At 45.3% G+C, this 13,009-nt stretch overlaps 1 protein-coding gene across 1 annotated transcript; it reads left to right on the top strand.

Moving 5' to 3' along the window:
* Positions 1 to 224: 224 nt before the first annotated feature.
* Positions 225 to 11,167, top strand: FAH (fumarylacetoacetate hydrolase (fumarylacetoacetase); the record flags this gene model as incomplete). The annotated part of the gene is made up of 11 exons (XM_008949290.1): positions 225 to 274; positions 1,417 to 1,507; positions 2,019 to 2,116; positions 2,381 to 2,433; positions 3,529 to 3,628; positions 4,311 to 4,441; positions 5,185 to 5,260; positions 5,814 to 5,860; positions 6,548 to 6,649; positions 7,574 to 7,691; positions 11,059 to 11,167. Coding segments are annotated over 11 exons (946 nt in total), but the record flags the coding sequence as incomplete, so codon positions are not given.
* Positions 11,168 to 13,009: the final 1,842 nt, after the last annotated feature.

Below are 13,009 nucleotides of genomic sequence, written 5' to 3'. Positions count from 1 at the left end.
TCAGGTGTGCCTCCAGTGGATGCTCCTTTGGGCCATAACCATTCCAGTAACAGCAGCTTGTGCAGCCAGCTTCTGTTTGCTGCAAAGATTTTTCGCTGCGAGGCTTTGCAAAATAAATTAAGGAAGGAGCTGGAGAGCAAGTCAGCCTCTCACATGCCTATAAACCACTTATGGGCGAGAGCCACAAGTTTTCTGGGAGCTGAAGTTGTCATTTTTCATTTCAGAGCATTTGTACCTCAAGCTTCTGCGACCATGCACCTGCCAGCTCATATCGGTGAGCCTTCCCCACCCGAGGGCTGCTCAGTGCTGCCCTTTGCTCCTGCCTGGAGAAGCTGCTTTATTCCCAGCTAGCTCAGACAGACAGATCATAGCCGTGACAGGGAATGGGTTTTGCAGGAGCCAGAAGTAGTTTATTGTACGGAATGAAAGGTAGGTGCTGTCTGTGGCGCAAGAATAAAAGCCTCGGGAAGCTCGATAGCAGTCAGAACATTCCTGGATGCAATTTTCACTAAATCAGGGTTGTCTGGTGCCACATAACTCTTGTCATCATCTTGGCATCACCAAAGGCCTTTGCGGCTAGAGCCAGAGAAGAAACACTTGTTCAGTTTCTCACATTTTCCCCATTTGCCATCAGAAAATAACTCAGATCTTCCGAAGTTCTGCAGGGCAGCTACTCTGGCATAGCCTCATAAAAAGCATATCTCCACTCCTCGACTATTCCTCTGCATCCCAAATCTGACCTCCACTCCTATGAGGCCATGGACTGCTTTGGAGTTAGTGTATCCATATGGATAGAGAAACATTTTCCTGTTTTTAACAGAAATTTATGTTTGGACCCAAACCAACCTGATCAAAATCACTTGAGGGATGTGACCCTCATGGGAGCAGGGGTGTTACTGCCCATTTTTCCTGCCAAGCAAAACAACTGAACATAATGTAAATACCCCCTTCCAAGCTGAGTTTTTTTTCTCCCCAAACCCTCTGCTTTCCCGCGAATCTGAGCGGTGGGAGCTGTTTGCCAGGGATGGCAGCAGAGGGCAGCAGATGTCCTGAGTATGAGCCGATTCCTCCACCTGGACACCACCACCAAGACAAAAAGAGCAGTGGTCTTGGCTTGCCTCTGGAAAGCTGGCTGCTGCTTCAGGTCCTTGCGCTTTCCCCCTTCTTCTCTTCTGGAGGCTTCAAAAAAAAAGGCCAGTTTTGTGCTCGTGCTTTATAGGTGAGCTGTTAATCACCACCTTTAAGCTATTAATTACATCCCTGTGCTAGTAATATTAAATGTTGCTCCGTGCCTCTGCTTAGTGCTCTCGCTATCTCCTTTTCTGCCAGCAGTGTGCAATGCAATGTGCTTTAGCCCCAGCAGATGATGGATTTTCCTACCATTGATCCCTATTTTATGGGCTTCTTTCCCCACAGGAGACTACACTGACTTCTACTCTTCTCGACAACATGCCACAAACGTTGGCATCATGTTCAGGGGGAAGGAGAACGCTTTGATGCCAAACTGGTGGGTAGTTCAGGTTTTTCTCTGGTGGAACATTAGTTTTCATGCTTATCCGTACATAACTATAACTGTTCAAGATCTGATCAGTCTTTCAGCAAAATACTGGTTTCGGTTCACAGAGGATGACAATCTGTATTGCCAAGGGTTCTATAGCAGAGCTGAAAACCCCACTTCCCCAGCCTAAGCCGAGTCTGCACTGATTACAGTGCAGACCTCAGGTTCAAAGACAGATTTACCGAAGAAATTGGGTTTTGCTGAGTGACAAGAAAGCAGGGTTTAAGCTCCAAGGAACTAAGTGGAGCAGTGGCACAGAAGTGCATTAACACAGCCACCTGGCTTTGGATTATCTTTTGTCCCTATCTCAGAGCACCTTTCTGGTGCAGATGTCTGTGCCCATTTGTGCAGAGCTCCCTCCTCGTACCTCACACCCCCGTGGTGCTTCCACCCCAAAAAGCTGCTCTTGGGAGGTGATGGTTACACAACTAACTCGCTGTGTGTGGTGCTCTTTCACAAGGCTGCACTTACCTGTTGGTTATCACAGCCGGGCATCGTCCGTCGTGGTGTCTGGGACACCCATCCGGAGACCCGTGGGGCAAATGAGACCTGACAATGGTGAGTCCATGGTAGGCTTCTAATGTGGCTTCTTTTTTTCACTTCATTTTTTTTTTATTTTTATTTTTACTCCACATCATAGATTAGTGGAGAGGAAGGGTCTGGGATGCCTTGTCTAAAGCCCAGCCTAGAGTCAGGGCAAGAGAAGGCCACATCTCTTGTTAGCAAACCAGGCAGCCTGAACTGCTGTGGTTTTTTTCTAGCTTTTAGTTGTATTTCCCTACCTGCCTTCCTGTCATAAAATACACTTTCTTCTACCCACAGACAAACCTCCAGTGTTTGGTGCTTGTAAGCGTCTGGATATTGAGTTAGAAATGGTAAGATGGGTTTTTTTTCTCTCCCTACAACTTGAAAAGCCTTAAATAGAGGCAGGGAAGATAGGTTTGGCTTCTTCTAAAATGAGAATCTTCACAGGTTCCAGTCCTGCTTCCCTCTGAGCAGTCTGTGCAGCAGGCAAGAAAGGTTTCCATGGGGGAAACCTTCCCCTCTGATGAGCTGCAGGGTGCATTAGCTCACAGAGTGGTTTGCTAATACCGCTTTCAGGCTGGGGACAGCTCATCTGGCCAAATACAAGCACTAGGGCAAGAGTCTGGAAGCAAGCAGGCATAATTCTCTTTATCAGACACCACAGCCTGTCATCTGGTTTTGGCTGCAAGGATGAAACCTGCACTGTGGGTGTTGTATCCAAACATCCTTGGAAGGTGCATCTTTTTGTGACTTAGTGGGAGGCAGTCCCATAAAGTGGGGTACACGGCATGCTGCCATACCTCTGCTTTGCAGCCTGAACGTTACTGCTGGCTGCTGTGAGAGTGGGTTTAGGCTGCTGAAGGCCTTGGGAGAAAAAACTTCCATACCAGTGGCCGGAAGAGACAAGTGAGATTCCCTGTAGAACTCTGCCACATGCTCAGGCTGTACAGTTTCTAAGGGAGCAAACACAGGCACCCAGCTCATGACCTGTTCTACTTCATGGGCACATTTCTCCATCTGCCTCCTCTTCCCCACTGTCACAACAGGCTCCAGCTGCATTCAGCAACCCCTCAGATGATTTTAAACTCTTTCCTGTTCACTGTCTGAAGAAAACACTCACTTCAGTGGGCAAACCTGTTCTGCATCCGCGTTGTAATTAGGAGGGACCATTTTTGCTCCTGTGCTTTGACAACATCATGCCCTTGTTTAATGGCTGTCTCTTAGCAACACAGTGCTCTTCTGTATTTCCAGCCTGCCAGCTTCATGGAAGGGAAGAAAGAGGGAGTAAGCCATGGGGTTTGTCTAATTGTGTATGGGAAATGATGCAAACCCCCATCCTGTCCAGCCTCTGTTGCTTGTGTGTTGCTTGTTGCTAACCCTCTGTGCAGTGAGGATTTTTAACTTCAAAAACTTCCTTTAATCAAGATTTTGCTCTTCTATTTCAGGCGTTCTTTGTAGGTCCTGGAAACAAGTATGGGGAGCCAATTCCTATCAGCAAAGCCCAGGAGCACATCTTTGGAATGGTCCTTATGAATGACTGGAGCGGTAACTGGTGCTGTGGGAGGCTGCCTGGAGAGGGGGCTACAGTGACCAGGGATAAATTCTATGTATTCCTGGTAGAATAGTGATCATGGGAACCACCGGGTACTGTTGAAAGGGATGAAAATGAAATGCTGTCTGCATTTCTCAGGCTCAATCTCAATCCATCTTCAATCAATCAGCAGGACCAGGAATTGCTTCCTAATGAAGATTTATTTACTTATGAAAGAGCTATTATCAGTCTAGTTTCTTCTGCCCAGGGATGAAGCAGCCCTAAGGATGGTGATTCCAACAGAGGATTGATTTCAGTGTCAGGAGCATGAAAACGATTTGGCAATCACAAATCCCTCAGTCTCTGCACAGATTTAACCAGTTGAAATTGGCACTGTGACTAGCATGGACCTTCAGCTGGGTTTAAAAGCATCAACTAAACTGGGGATAAAAATGGTAGTTCTATGTGGATGGGCTGACTTGTTTTAATTATTGCTGATTTTTCTTCCTAATCTAGCTAGTCCAAGAAAATTGGTTTGAAGGTCTGAAAGGGATGGATTTAAATCAGGATTTGGGCACACTGGCTAGGAAAGAGTGGTGATAACATTTCCAATCCATGTTATTCTTTCACAGGTGGGATGGTTGCACAACTCCTAGGGCACGTTTAACACCATTGCTTTGAATTTTTTCTTCCTAGCCCGTGACATCCAGAAATGGGAATATGTCCCTCTGGGTCCATTCCTGAGCAAGAGCTTTGGCACGACCATCTCTCCTTGGGTTGTTACCATGGATGCTCTCATGCCATTTGTGTTGCCAAACCCTGTCCAGGTTAGCAAGAAAAAAGGTTGAAATAAAGGAAAAACAGTTCTAGAAATAGCATTGATTGGGAGGTCCCTTCAGTAGGGATCACTGAGCTCTATCAATGCCAAGCACTTTCTTTATAGAATTTACAAGTGTGATCCTGCTTCTGAACATATAAAGGCACCTTGGGCCCTCTGAGTTCAAATATTCACTGGTGTCATTGCTGCTGGCACATGGTGCCCTGAGCTGTTATCCCACCTGCTCTATCAGGGCAGAAAAATCATCTCCTTTAAAACTCCTGGAAAATAAACTGATCAGAGAGGTTATTATCAGCACTGGATAGCATTTAGCATCCAGCAAAGCAGGGAAGACTGAGTGGACTCCAGCCAAAACACTTTGTTCAAGCATTTCCAGTTGCCTGCTTTTTGTAGATGTTTAGTTAAAAGAGCTAAGAGTCTTGTAGAGAACTCACCATCTTCTCTGTGCTAGCACTGCATTTGTTTTGGGTTAGCATCCACACTGTAATGATGGAGGGGGCTTTTGGAGCCTGGATGCAGAAAAAGGAATGGATTATACAGCTATCTGATCTGTTCACAAAGATCTTTAAACGTGTGTGCACGAGAGCAAGCAAAGCAATAATCTGAGCAGTAACAACAGTGAAGTCAATGGAGTGTGCAGCACAGGCTGGTTAAACAAAAAGTCAGAGGGATGGCTCATGGAATTTTTCCTTTCTGTTTGTTTAGACTGTGGTTCCTTTTGTATGCTTTTAGGATCCCAAGCCGCTGCCCTACCTTCAGGATAAAGAACCCTACACTTTTGACATCAAGCTCTTTGTTGCTATTAAAGGTATGGCAAAGCTGAGTGGGTTAGGAAGCTGAAGTTGCCAATTAAGGAATGCAGAACCAGCATATATTTCAGACAATTTAGTCTTGGCTTTGCAGTCCTCCTTTTCCATCTCTGCCCAGACTGCCTCTCTGAGAGAAAGTTGTAAAACTCTTCATGCCCCCCGCTGGCCATGCAGCAATGTGTCAAGGAGGGAACGCCTCCCAGATGGTCAGGGTGGATGAGGAGGGTCCCTGTGGGGTCTGCCTCGTGGACAGGGGTAAGCAGGGCATGGAAAGAGCAGTTATATGTGGGATTCAGATGTTAACCCAGCTCATCCCCCAGCTCATGGCCCTGCTGACTGGTATTGCTCCTGTACTAGACCAGAGAGTTGGAAATGGGCAGCTTGATGCTACCCTGGTGCCTTCACATCAGTAGAAAACATTATTAGTTGTTTCTTCCTAAGGATTACAATGATAAAAGAAGTCTTCATCCATCTTTAAAATCAGAAGACTCCAACCTCATTTGTCCAACATGGACAAATTGCTTCTCTGATTCTTATTTTTATTTTCTGCAGGAGAAGGAATGAACATGCCAACTACTATATGCAGATCCAATTTCAAGGTAAGATACCAGTGTCTTTTATTTTTTTGAAGTTTTGCTGGTGCCATCAGCTCCAGCCTTAGGCCACTTCAAACACCAGCTTTTGCATTAGTTGAAGATCAAACCTGGTATACGTGTCCATTTGGGACAGAGGGAGAAGAGCCTCTGCATGCTGATGGAAGCCAGGAGGTATATTTACCAGCTGCAGGATTTCCCCACCAATTTTATATTCACATTTGGTTCTTTGCATAGTAATTACCTTAATCAGTCAATCAGTAGTCAGCAAATCAGTAATAAGGAGATTTTTCTATAAAGCCATTAAAATACTGGACTTAATCACGGATCCTGGATCAGCAGTGCTGGTCCCAAAGAGGAAGGAGAAGAAGAGAAATGACATACAGATGAATTGAGAGAAATTTTAGGGACTAAATTGCATGTTAAAATATGTGTTTTATATACACATAACAGCTCCTGGTCATACTGAGAAATCAATCAGCCAGGCCACAGTAACTGCAGAGAATGCAGCACTACATACCTGTGGAGGTTGCTTTTAGGCTGTTGAAGGTTTCTAATCAAATAAGGAAACTTTTCTTTAGGGACAGTCTTACCAGCATCATCCTGAGAATGCAAGACGTTGTGCATAGTCTAATGGCACCCCAGAAAGGTTTGCCCTTCATTGCTTTAGCCTCCTCTTCCTCCTTCCTCCAGCACATGTACTGGACCATGAAACAGCAGCTGGCTCATCATTCGATCAATGGGTGCAACCTCAGACCTGGAGATCTCCTGGCCTCTGGCACAATCAGTGGACCTGTAAGTGTTTAAATAATGACAGTCACTGGGAGCTGGTCAGCAATCCAAGCCCAGCTGAGCAGGGCTTTGGTTCTTAGCCCTGATTGATTTGAGCAGTCATGAAAACGTCTGCAGTTCTTTCCTAGGCACTTTTGGCTGATGCTTTGGTAGCCCCAAAACCAGACTGAGAATTGGTGGTTTGTTTTTTTTTTTATATTGTTGCCGGTTTTTGGGATTGAATCTCTCCTGTATTCCTTTCCCTCAGAATTATTTTACTATGTATGCAAGTTAATTTCTGTGCACAAGCATCCACGTGGCCTGTTCATGCTCTGTGAAACGGGCGTTTTTTATTTCTGAGAAGAATGTAAAAGGTGCATGGGTATAACTTTTAGTTTCTCTAATACTACATATTCAGACTAAATTCACAAGGACTATTCCCCTTGAACTGGCATAAATCCTGTTCATGCTGTCTGATAGTCAGCCCCAGGTAAGTTGTTTCCAAGTTGGGATACCTGTACTTCCATTTTGAAGTATTTCTGGTGCTTTTTGCTTTGCTCAAGCTATTGTACTGCACGCTGACATTAAAGACTTACAAAAATTTCTCAGCTTTGCTCTTCTGAACAAAATGTAAATAAAAGTCCAAAACGTGACTACGTAAAAGCACTGGATGTGCAAAAGCACCTTCCATTTGTTCCCACTCCCCCTGTAGCAGACTCAAACCACTTTTAAAGGCTTTAGTATTATGTTGAACACACCAGATAACAGCTGTAAAACAATTAAACTGCAAAGGCAGGAACACAAGCCAATGTATCAATGAATTAAACCAACAGCAAGACCTTGTTCTACAGAGCTAACCTAGTTGTGTGTCTCCTTCCAGCAGCAAGCAGCTTCCCAGCAGGACAGATACTAAAAAGTTGTTTATTTGTTCATAAACTCTTGTTGCAGGAGCCAGAGAGCTTTGGCTCCATGCTGGAGCTGTCCTGGAATGGAACAAAAGAAATCCCTCTTGGCAATGGGCAGTCTCGGAAGTTCCTGCAGGATGGAGATGAAATCATTCTGACAGGTAATGGCCGAGCAGCTGCTCTGGCACTGCACCCAGGGGTCTTTCCACTGATTGATCCCAGTGGTGTGAGCACCCGGAGGGGAGATGGGCTATTCTGTACATGTCTGCCACACAAGCCCAGTTGTTTCCATCCTACCTGTCAGGAGGCGAAAGGAGGTGGATAGAAGTGTCCCTGCAGTAAATACGCGGCCATTGTTTTAATTTTCACCTTCATAAACTAAGTATTTTATGAATTAAAATCTACCACAGTGTTCTGTGATCTAAATCCCACTCCTACTTCTTTTTAATCCAAAGACTGGTCCGAAAGAAACCTATTTTTTCCTTTCTTCTCATATTTTCAACCCCTTTATGGCTTTGAGGTGGAAAATATTTGGCAGGAACCACCATGAGAAACTTCTGATTCAAGCCTGTATGTCCTTGCTATGTCCCCTACTGAATTTTTAGAGAGTGTCTTGTGGCATGTTGTGCATCATCAGATGAGACCCAGCAAGTGCCACACCTGGCTCTGAGCAACTTCCTCATGCTGATGAGATCAGAGATAGTCTGCACAGAGAACAAAATGGCTCAAGAGATGTGAAAACACAAATGTGACTTAAGGCAGAGAAAATGTGAGTGACTGGTGCCTGTGCAACGACCTGAAGGACATGACAGTGTGATGCCAGTATGTGTTCACATACCTGTGCCTGCTTAATCCAACCAGGACGTAAGGGATTTTTGCCAAAACAGTCTAAAATTTCTCATTTTTTTCAGAAAGCTTTTTAACAAAACCCAAGAAATTTTCTGTGATGTAAAAAAAATAATAGCTGGATGTATTCCAGCCTCCCAGTGTTGTCTCTGTAAGTGGTTTTGGTAGTGCTGTAGGCACAGTGCCTCCTGTCTGACCACCTGTGCAATAGCTTTGAAAATCATGTTTCTGTGAGGTGCTGCCAGTTTTGCAGAGGAAGATGCTGAGACAACTGGAGATTGAGATGCACTGGAGAGAGCCATAGATGAAACTGAGGAGTCCCCAATGCCTCAAGACCTCCCAACAGCCCAGCGACTACTCATGCTGCAATAGGTGGGCATCTGATGCTGCTCTCCATAGGCTCCCTATACATTCAGTGCAAAGAGACACCCCTCCAGAAGTTCAGAGTACCACATTGCCCTGCAGAGCTACAGATCTCCCTCCAGTAACTATGCCAGGAGCCCTAAATCAGGGTACAGTTAGATATTATGAACGCCCCTTTGGAGTTACGTGCTGATATCCTTACTGGCAATGAGAACCTTGCAGTTTGAGAGCTGCTGGCACAAGGTGACCAGATGAGGGACAAAGGGACTAGACCATGACTCAAAACAAGCTGTGTTACTTAAATAAATGCTTTAAATCCCAAATGTCTTTAATCTTTAAAGATGACATGAAGGCATTGTTGTTACACTGGTTGGAGCACCATTGCCCCAGTCGGGCAGTCTCATGTTTATGAGTCTGCTGTGATATTTTACACTAGCAAGAGTGTTTGATTGTGGTGATGAGGACATCACACCATTCCTGAGAGCCAGGTGCTGCTGGGGCAGTTTGGGACCTGCTCCTGTTTAGTGATGTATGGCAGGTACAGTGTCTCAAGGCACCCCTAAGGCAGGACTAGTGCTATTGCATCCTCTCCCATGGCACTGCCATTAGCTCTCACCAGGTGCCCAACCCATAATTTCTAGTCTCCTACTTCAACTTTGTGTTCTAGCTCCCCTTATGGGAGCTATTTCAGAGCCCTAATGCATAAAATGAGAGAGGGATATTTTTCCCCAGAAGTGAATTTCGGGGAGGGGGGGAGCATTGCAAGGGAAGGGCTGCTGATGGTGTGCTGCAGCCGGCTGCAAAAATCTCTCTGTAACTCCTTGGCACTGTGCTCAGGCCTCTGCTGCTGGCAGCACAGAGCTTGCTTCATTAGATGTGCTGTTCCCTGGTACTGCTCTAAATCGTAGTTGACACTGGGGATAACCAAACTGGACTGGAAGAATAAGCCAGCACTTAAAGGAAGGCTGGCAATGGAGCCTGATGAGACAAACAGACAAATGGAACCTGAGCTGAGCCTTAAAGCAAGTGCCTTGCTTAAGTACTGCTTACGAGGGAGGCTCGCCCGCCAGGCCCCAGGATGGTGTCTGTGGGCAGGCTGTTATGCAAGCACTTACAGACTCTGCTGTCCTTGGGAAAACTTCCTTCCAGTCTGGCTGTGAGGGCTGCTCTGTGGGCACAGCTGGCAGGGCCTGTCCTCACGCTGCAATAACTCTGCCCGCCCTGCAGCCTGAGCCCACCCACCCTCCTCTTCCTTGGAGGATGCTTCCATTGATTCATGCTAAGGGTTATTCATTGAGGGTTGAGGTCTGTTCTGTTCAGTTCCCTCTTGGCTTTGCGAAGGCAGCTGGTTTTTATCACATGCAGGGAAGATGATATATTCCATTATTTTAGGAAAACCCATCTCTTAACTATGAAATCTGTCCTTAAAGTACAGCATATGTCATTTGTGTCCTTCCTTTGATCAGCTGTCGTAGCAGAGAGCTACAGTAGGTCTCCTCAGCTGTTTCTTGCCAGGCTAGTCTTCCCAGATGGGCCAGGAGCCCCTGTCTGTGTCCCTTCCCTTCCTTATCTGCAGCTTTGGTACTGGATGCTGTTCTGGAGCAGCTCAGCTGCAGCATCTCCATCCCAATGTCATCTCCCCCATCACACAGGAGTGGGGAGAGACTGGAGCGTCCTTTAGTTAGAGATGTTGTCACAGGCTGGTAACTTCAGCAGCAGTCAGCAGACCTTCAATGACTGTTTATATAATAGAGGATAAATGAATATTTTAAGTCAGAAGCAGAGTTTCTCATGGAATTGAACTATTTCAGCCGGATCCTGCAAGGGCAGGTCCTGCTGTTTGAGGGGTTTTAATGATCCTCTCTCCAGCTATAAACATCTTACTGTCCCAAGAGCAGTCCTAATGCTGCAGAAAGCAAATCCAGATTTACTTTATTAATTGTAAGGCTGGGCCAGGCAGTGAATCAACTTTCCAGTTAAACTGATGATGCTGCAGGTTAGGTTTGAGAATAGAAATAAGGCACATCTTATTTGCTTTTTGATCAACTCAATGAACTTCCACATTGCTGTGTTCAACATTCTGTGCTTCTTTTTTCATTTTTCTTTCTTTTTTTTCTTTTTTTTTTTTAAATTTATATTCCTGGTCTGCTTGAACTCTTCCAGGTGTTTGTTGGGTTTGATTTTTTTTTTAACCCCTTATTGCATTTCTGAAATGTTTCCACTAATTTTTGATCTCTTTATGTCTTTTATTCACTGTTATTCCTGGTAAAATCCTGCTGTCCTTACCGAGCAACCTGTCTGTTGTTTTTCTGGCTTTAGGTTACTGCCAGGGCAACGGCTTCCGTGTGGGATTTGGCCAGTGCTCAGGAAAAATCCTTCCAGCCCTGTCGGGTCCATGATGACTGGAGTAAGATGACATCCAAGGAGAAGAAACTCTCCCCCCACCTCTAACAGTCATGATGCTTTATTCAGATTTATTATTTTTATAAGAGTGATTGGTATCTCATTATTTTTAATTATCAATAAATATCTTAAAGGTGCATGTAGCTTTCTGGTGAGATAAGATCAATGCTAGTTTAAAATTCTCTGGATAAGAATAGGATGATTGAAATGGAAAGTGAGATTCTTAACTCTATTATATTACTATTTTTTCATCATTATAAAAAGAGGCTTTCAACTGAACTTAGATATTCAGAGTATTAGGTTGAAGATAGCAGCTGAGAGCGAATGCTGTCTTCTTGGGTTTTTTTGGTTTTAATATGCTGGTGGTAAAATCCTGAAGAGAAGTTCCATATAGATGCTAAAATCTTCTAGACTGTCCTGAGTAAAAATGTTACATGACTATCCCCTAAACTAATTTGTAACAAAGCCATTTTCAAATGTGATCATGAATGCAACTGAAAGCAACAGGAAAGCAAACCAAAAAAAGTATTAGACATGCTGAATGCCTTTAGAAAGGTGAAACAGAGATGGCTTCTGTACAATAAAACTCAACCCACCAACAAACAACCAAGGCCAACCACGAAGGCTCCACACTAAAATCCTGTATCTTAGAAAGGAAATCTGTGCATGCCTTAGAGCTCAACCCTTCCACTGCAGCACTGACGAGCTGCTGGAGACAAAGCCCTGCAGGCTGCAGCCTCCAGCTGCTGCCTTCCCCTCGCCCCAGGACCAGGTGGGTTCTTCCTGCTTCTCCTGCCCTTACACAAGGAGAGGCACCTCTCCATTCCTCAGAACACTGATTGATGCCAGCCCCAAGATGGGAGCTTGTGCTGGGGCACCCCTCAAAAGACAGCATGTTTTGAGATACCTCGTGTGTCTTGCCTGGTTTTAGCAAAGAGAATTCCCCATTTCTCTCCCGCTGTGCACCAGCTTCCCTGGAGGCAAGGAGGGAGGCTGGACTTCATGGCTGGAGCGATCCCCAAGTGCTCACTGATGGCAGTCACACCTTGTCACCTAACAGGGGCTGTGGTGAGAGGACACTGAGGAGGCAGACCCTCTTCCTGCACTCCTCAAAGCCCTCGTGCCATGGCATCCCCCTGCAGCAGGCAGTAAACAAAGCCACATGCCACTTTTCTCAAGTGTAAAGGGCATCTGCCGTCTCCCGCTGGTCTACAAATCAATTTAACTCTGTGGCCAAGTGCCAAATCACATCAATTAGAGGATATTACTGACTGAAGAAGCTCAGGAGACCAGATAATGAACTCTGGTACAGTGCAAGGGGAACTTGTTAAATATTTGCTTGGTCCTCAAAGTGAAGAGCCTGATGAGGCTGCCGGCTTCGTGCAGCGACAGCGGGATGAGTGTCGGCTGCTGCCTTCCCAGGGCTGCCCCGTTGCTCCTCTGAGGCCTGCTGGGCAGTTTTGCTGGTGTGGGCCATGTGGGTATGTGATGCCATCCTGGGGAGCACCCGCAGCTGATCTGGAGTAGGTACCTCTTTGCCACATAGGAGAGAAAAATGCATTTGAATTTAAGATTAATGAAAAAATATGGCAGTGCAGATAAATCACTGCTAATGGGGCATGTTCTCTGGAACAGGCTCTCTTCCAGTGTGCAATAATAATAGTCCCTTTAAAGAATGATACTTGGAGGATCATCCCCAAATCAATTTACATTTTTAGCCTAAGACATTCTGCTATTACCAGGAGGGATGACCTGGCCAGGAAAACAGTAGCTCATTGTTTATCAAGGAAAAGTTTTTTTCCCTTCAGGCTTTTGTGGGAACTTGGAGCAGAACTAATAGGCAGATATTTATTCAATGTATTCTGAC

The sequence above is a fragment of the Merops nubicus genome, unplaced genomic scaffold (genome assembly GCF_000691845.1).
Source record: "Merops nubicus isolate BGI_N331 unplaced genomic scaffold, ASM69184v1 scaffold42831, whole genome shotgun sequence".
In the NCBI taxonomy this organism is placed as follows: Eukaryota; Metazoa; Chordata; class Aves; order Coraciiformes; family Meropidae; genus Merops; species Merops nubicus.
Note: the sequence above shows the minus strand (reverse complement) of the source record. Positions and strands in the feature narration are given on the sequence as shown.